Below are 7,184 nucleotides of genomic sequence, written 5' to 3' on the forward strand. Positions count from 1 at the left end.
TATAAAATGGGTGAAAAAGCAGAACTTGCAAGTAGGATGTAAAGCCAAGTTCTTGGAGGTGGGATGGCTGGTGGAAAGGGGACTGGACCAAGACTCAGGATAGCTGGTTTCTTTTTCTGGCTCTGTGACCTTGATCAGACTTCTTCATCTCTCTATGCTTTTATTACTCTGCCATCCTTTTCCTATTTAGGTTTAATCATTTTGGACAAGGGATTATGTCTTAAGAAGGGTTTTCACAGGGGTCTATAAGAACTAGTACACTACCGATAATAATGCCAGTGTTTTGGTTGACATGCAAATGTTTGGCATATTAGCATTTATATCTCATGCCTATGCAGTCAGATAGATAGATCCTTTTATGTAGGAATTGTCCGGTGTCTTTATATATATGAAATAGTTAATTTACTTACTTTAAAATAATTGTTTTGTGTTGTTTTTTTTTCCCCTTCCCAGATGTGTTATGCCCAAATGTCCATGTGGAAGGAGATCGGTTCAAACACACCAATGGAGGGACTGACGAAATTCCAGGTAAAAAGAGATCCTTTTTACCGTGTGCCGGAGAATTTTAATATTGCAACAGTACAACTCATGATAAGACATTGTGGCTCAGTTATGGTTTACCTATTTGACATTTCCTTTGTCAAATTTATATTCAGTAATGGGAAGAAATGTTGGAAACCACCATGCTGGGAGAGACCTATTAGGTGAAAGTGGACAGCAAATGAAACATGAGTTTTCATTGTGATGTGGCTCCAACAGAACTTACTGGAGTAGATAAAGGAAGGTAATGAAGCTTGAAGAAAGTCTTTTGTTTGGCTGTCCTGTAGGTAGTTTAAGCATGTAGTCATTTGATATTTTTAGTGTTGTCTGGTCCATAGAGGTAATAGTGATGACTACTAAAGAAATCCTTATCTAGGTATGTGTATATAATAAAGAGATCCCACAAGAGTGTTCATGTATTGTACAGCATTGGTAGTAAATCAAGATGCCTTTTTCTTGAATTTTTAGCATGAATTTAGCATGTCTTTTTCATCTGTTGGAAGACGGATTTTCATCAGACAGATGTGAGCATAAATTTTCCCTCTTCTATAGCTACCGGTGGCTACTGGAGTTTCTCTCAGTGAGGAGCAGCCCTTGAGGGATGTTCCTGGATTATTTAAGACTGGACCAAGAAGTCTAGCCACAGCTATGGAGGCCACATGGAAGTCACGGAGTTTGACTGATGTAGGGACAGAGTTTGAGAGCCCTGGTACTTGCTATTTCATCTGAGGATTTCTGCTTAATGAAACATAAAGCCTTATGTTGATGCTTGGTCCATGCTGTTAGGCTATTTTGGCAACGGTCCCTCTACACTTCTGACCACATTGGGTGGTAGTGTCCTTCCTGCCCCTTTTGACTTCACTAGTGGAGTCCTCTTCAGACTTCTCTGGAGGAAAATTGCCTTTAAAAACCTTCTGACAGTGTGTCTACATGGCCTTCACTCCATCCTCAGTGCCACTGATGACAAAATAATCCCTGCCTCCTATGCTCCTTCTTTGGTATACCAGAGACTAGTTGTTAGAGAAAGCATACATCTCTCTGTGCCCCAGAGCCGTTCCTGGACTCTCTGTAGTTGGGACAGTGTCTGAGTAGTGTCAGGGGCACTCCCTAGTCATCTACGAAGTCTAATTGCTAGTCCCTGGCATGCCTGGGCAGGCATTAGTGGCCCAGGGTTAGGAGGGAAGCCATGGCCTGAATCTTGTCATAACAGTTGCTGAGCAGTGCCTTACTCTCGGAGTGATTTCAGATTAAATTAGTTGGGCAAGTTACTACTCAAAATGAGTAAGATGAAACCTATCCCCAAGGTAGCACCTGATGTTAAGTGATAAAATGGGATTTTGGACTAGGGTTAAAGCATTGGCAATGCATAGCGGGTGCATGAGTGTGCACGTGCACCCCCCCCTAAGCATGGCGGTGCACCCCCTGCGAAAGGCACTGCCGGCGGTGCGGGCAGGCTGTTACCGTTCTCCACCAGCACTGACACCGCTGGCGGCATCTGCGGGAGGTCTGTGATCGCTGCTGGTGGCATCTGTGGGTGGTTGCCAACCACTGGTGGGCGCTTGCCACCTCCCCGCCACTGCCGACAGCATCCCGGCTGCCTGCGGGAGCTCTCCCAGCCTCCGGGGGCATGCGGTGTTCATGGGTTAAAGGATTGACACAACACTTCATTCGATGAATGACAGAAAGGCTTTATTTACTACAAGTACTCGTGGTTAAATGAGCCTAAAGCAAAGCAAAGTCAAGTATTTAGCTGTAATGTAGTCATTTCTCACTGATCTAGGCAAAGGGCAGTCTGTCTGTCTGGTCCACTTCTCCAGGTGTGGATCCTCTCGCCTAGAAGAAAGCTGGGAGCAGTAGCAGTCCGTGTCAGAGAGAAAGATTTCTTGCTCTTGAAGCGCGCCCTGTTAGCTGTCTCGTTCCTCTTATATGCTTTAAATCAGCATCTTCAAAGCATTCTTGTAGTTGTGTAAATTGAGAGTCTCAAACAGGAAAATCCTGTTAATCAAACTGCTCATTATTGGTTATCAGATAGTCCCAATTTGAATGAATTACCTTCCTTAGTGACAAGAGGTTATCCATTTCTATTCGCTTTGGAAATTATCAGGAACTTGATTAACAACCAGGAAAAACCCAAGGTTTTTGCAGAGCCGTCCTTGGAAGATTAAAGCAACCACTAAGGCAAAACAAAAGTAAATCAGGAGGAAGCAGCAAAACAAGCGTAAATCAGGAGGAGACATCTCTCACATGTGGAGAATGACTCTTCCTGCGCGTAAACACGAGCTAATTGCAAAAAAAAAAAAAAAAAATTGACCATACTAATTAATCACGGATAGACATTTTACACAGCTACATATCAGACAACTAGGAGCCTGCTTAAAACCATCATGCGTATAGTAAGATAAGCTGGAAGTGATACCTCAATATTTCTTCTCAGAAGGACCATCTGCAAAATTTGCATCCTCTTGTTCTATGCAATTGTTATCAGTATTTTGTATTTTAACTTTTGTGAGTAGGACCCAGCTTAGCTTGAGTTTCACAGTCATCACCCATCGAGTGATCTTGTCTACCATGTACTGGTGTAAATGGCTATATGTACCCTTTAGTGTGTGTCCTACTGCTGCAGTGAGTCACCAGGAAACTAACCCCCTCCTTTTCCTTCATGTGACTTTTCAATATGTCTCGTGCGGAGCATTTAAAAAAGAGAGAGAGAGAGAAGCATCCTTTTTTGTACAGCACTTGTTGTGGGATATACTGCACCAGACATGAAGTTTAACCTAGACAGCAAGTTTTCAGTGTTCACTTTCCTTCCATCCCTCCCTTTCCCACCTCCACGTCCCCCACAAATCCTATCCTGGACCAGGCAGCAAGTCAATATTCACTGTTTTCACTTATGGATGAAAGATGACTTGTTTCTCCCACCCAGATTGATAGCACAAGGCAGTCATTTACTAAGCCACTGATTCTCTCTTAACTGTAAAGAGAAAAAGATTGTCAATAGTGTGTGGAGACTTGACAACGAGATTGTTAAAGCAATGGATTACAGTAGCCTCTAGCCTTTTCTACGAAAGGGTAACTCTTAGAAATGGTTTGATGGATTTTGAAATGGCAAAGCTGCTCTTGCTGCAGTTGGTGACTGAGAAAATGCCTTTCCTTCCTGGGACCTATGGCCAGCAATGTGGTGAGAGTTGCTGCAGGGAGATAACACACGAGGCATTCAAGCTACTGGCCCTGTTGTCTGGCACTAATACCAACGTGAGTCATTGAGTCCTGCTTGCCAAACCACTTTGGTATAAGGCCTGTTGGGCTTGGTGCTCTTTCTTTCCTGGTCTAAACTAGTCTGTGACGTTGCTGTACTGCGTGCTGCAGTAAAGGAAGGCTGTGTCATGTGTCAAAGTTGTCTCCCGTTAGTCATACAACCAACTCCTTCGTGTTAATTAGGGTGTTCCACCTCCCGCACCTCTGATCTCAACTGTAGTAGTGTGATATGGGGAGGAAGGGACTGGCCCCTGGTAACCAGGCCCTAATTTGGTTAGGGTTTTATGGGTTAACCTAAGTGCCTTGTTTTCCACTTAAGAATGTATTGCCAGGCAGTGTTGATCGCGGGGCACTGTGCTTCTGACACAGCTGCAATAGCTACATTTTGCAGGAGCTTCAGTTCCCTAAAGTGAAGCCCCGTAAAGAGTACATTATGGCTTATTTGATTTTGAAGTGTCAAAGGTAGGGATAATTGTATTAAAGGCCAAAGCCTCTTGGATTGCAAAACGCTCTCTCTCTTTCTCTGTTTTGTTGCCAGAGAAAGGGACAGTAAGGGGAAGTAGAAAGGAGAAAGATAGAAATCAAGGATTTGTGGGACTTTATCTTACTAGGAAAGTGCCCATCAAGAATGACGGATGGGTTGTGAGAATAGAGCGCCACCACCCACTACTGCTGCCACTGTGAGTCTGACCACACACAACCCCCCCCCATCCCCCGTGTCTGGCCCTGGGAGCCCCACCACCTGACACCCCCCCACAGCCATGTGACACACACCCCTGGCCACCCCCACCCACTCAGCCACATGCACCATGCACACCCACACCCAGTCACCCAGACTCATGCCACACGCTGCACACTGCGCACACCCAGCCACAGCCGCACACCACGCATACGTGCCTCGCTGCCCAGCCCACCCCGCAGCAGGACTCACATGGCGCTGCTGTCAGAGCAGGGACGGTGAGTGGGGGGAGCAGAGGTTGAGTGGAGGCCACAGCGGCAGCCACCCGTGCCTTGTGCACAGACTGGAGGCCACGTGCCCCCCCCGGGGCTCCCTGGCACTGCCCCTGGAGGGGCCAGTAGGCTCTGAGTGTCCCACGGCATGGCACAGCTTGGCCGGGGCCACATTCACCAAGACTGGGGCCTTGGCCAGGCCATGTTATAGGGCCACTATGGCCCAGTGGCTCATGCAGGGACAGCGCTGGGGAGCCCAGGGGGTGGTGTGGCCCCCCCACCTGGTTCCCCCCAGTGCGCACAGTGGCAGGAGCTGTCTGCCCCCAGCTCTAGAAGAGATACCAGGCTCCCATGGCCCGCAACCTAGCCTGGCCAAGTCTGAGTGGAGACTGCCCCCCACTGGGTACAGCCTCAGCCCCAGTCCCCCCCAGCCTTTCTGGTGGTGGCGGCAGGCCGCCGCGATCCTTCCCCCCCTCCCCCCCCCACACTTCCCAAGTGCCATCCAACACCCTGCAGCCATGCCCCCTTCCCCCCCAGTGCTCCTGGTGGCTGCAGCTGGCAGTCACTCTCCATGGGGACACAGGGCTGCAGTGTGCTGCATGGGGAGTGGGCATGGGGAGCATGCCCCACCCACAGCCATGTACTGTAGCTGGTGAGCACCAGCTCCCCATGCACCTTGTGTGCCCCACAGCTGCAGCTGGTGGGCAATCACTGCACGGGAGGTGGGGGGAGCATGGCACATGGCTGCAGGGTGCTGCACGGGGAGTGGGTGCAGGGGCTGCACCCTTCCCCATGCCCACATGCTGCAGCCGGTGAGTGTTGCCAGTGCACCCACACCCATTCCCTGCAGCACCCTGTAGCCACGTGCCATGTCCTGCCACGTGCTACACCCCCTTCCGGGGCACAAGCCACACCCCTTGCCTCCCCTCCACCTGCATGGCAGAGCACACCCTGGTCCCCGCTGCCTCCACCTCGCTTGTGTGTCTGTCTGTCAATAAGGCTCTGGGCAGTGCTTGCACAGTTGGCTCAGAGCAGTACGGACAGACAGACACACAACTGGAAGTGGTAAGGCTTTTCTTATATCACAATTGTGGTGCATCATGCTCTGCGTAAGTGCTGAGGACAATGCAAAGAGATATAACACAAAACACAACAGCAGGCCTGTGAGGCAGGACCATAACAATGCATTTATGCAGTGACCCGGCACCTTTAATATACTTAGATGTCCAGCAAAGAGAGGTGATACAGTAATTTGTGCAAGTAAAAGAACAGCAGGTTATGATTCAGTTGGAAATCCCACTGGATCAACCTTCTTCAGTAATTTTGACTTGGGGAACTTAGAAAAATGGATCAGGCTCGTTCTTTATACAGCTATTGAAAGGTATGTGAACTTCAGGAAACAAAGATAAAAGGGCCTGCCTGGTGTTATACATCCTTAATATACTGTAGATTGTCATGAAATGCAAAGTGATAACATGGGCAAAGCAGTAAGTCTGGGTCAAAATCAGGTTGGAAGGGGATGGTAAGAGAAGGTTGTGCTCATACTGGGGTTGTGCTTTGTTGCTATTATAGACCTGCAGAGTCACATTTTGATTCAAGTGGACTTTTGGATCTAGGACAGAAGTTTAATACAGGCAACCCTCGCTTAACGTGGTTTCACTTACCATGGTTTCATTATAACGCTCTTTTAAAATACCTACCTAGTTTTGCTCAGTGCTGAGCACATTTCACTATAACGCTCAGTGTGGGTGTGGGGAGAAGCAGTGGCGGTGATGGTGAGGGAATTGGTGCGTGGCAGCCGGCGAGAGCCCAGGGAGGGGTGGCAGGAGCCCAGGGTCCGCTCCGGCACATGGTGCTGGAGCGGGCGGGGAGGAGCAGTAGCAGTGAGAAGGGGAGGGTGGGGGCCATGAGCTTGGAGCCCAGGCTGGCACAGCACAGGAGTGCAGGGAGGAGCGGGCAGCGGGCAGGGAGGAACGGTGGCAACAGCGAGAAGTGGCAGATGTGGGGCCTGGGCCAGCGGGGCAGCAGGAGCCCACAGAGCTCCCTCATCCCTGAGCCTGCAGCGATCTGGTGGTGGCGGCTCGTCCCTGTGCTGGGTGCCCTGGAGGGAGCCGCTGCTGGTCAAAGAGGGGTGTGGGCAGGTGGGTGGCCCCACTGCTTACCCTGCACTGGAGCCCTGACTCGGGCGCTATAGGCAGGGTGGCTGGGGCCGTGCACAGGTGCACTGGTGGCCAGCGGGTGCGGCCCGGCAGGGGCCACCATGGTGGGAGAGCAATGAGGCTGGGAGGAGCTGATGCTTTCCCTGGCAGCGCCCGTGGTGTGCTGGGCAGGGCCAGCAGGAGTGCAGGGCCCAGGCCAGCAGGGCCCAGGGTGGGCTGCAGGATGGGTCGGTGGGTGATGCAGAACCAATGATCTTGATTTACATTAAATCCTGTAGG

General features: G+C 50.0%; 1 protein-coding gene across 1 annotated transcript in view; it reads left to right on the plus strand.

The window, feature by feature from the left end:
* Positions 1-7,184, plus strand: part of COL22A1 (collagen type XXII alpha 1 chain) — a 295,276-nt gene that overhangs the window by 71,664 nt on the left and 216,428 nt on the right. The window contains exon 4 of the mRNA XM_025214699.1: positions 454-528. Within this exon, the coding sequence (XP_025070484.1) occupies positions 454-528 (75 nt within the window). The remainder of the gene's footprint in view (positions 1-453; positions 529-7,184) is intronic.

This window comes from Alligator sinensis, unplaced genomic scaffold (genome assembly GCF_000455745.1).
Source record: "Alligator sinensis unplaced genomic scaffold, ASM45574v1 scaffold721_1, whole genome shotgun sequence".
NCBI lineage: Eukaryota > Metazoa > Chordata > Crocodylia > Alligatoridae > Alligator > Alligator sinensis.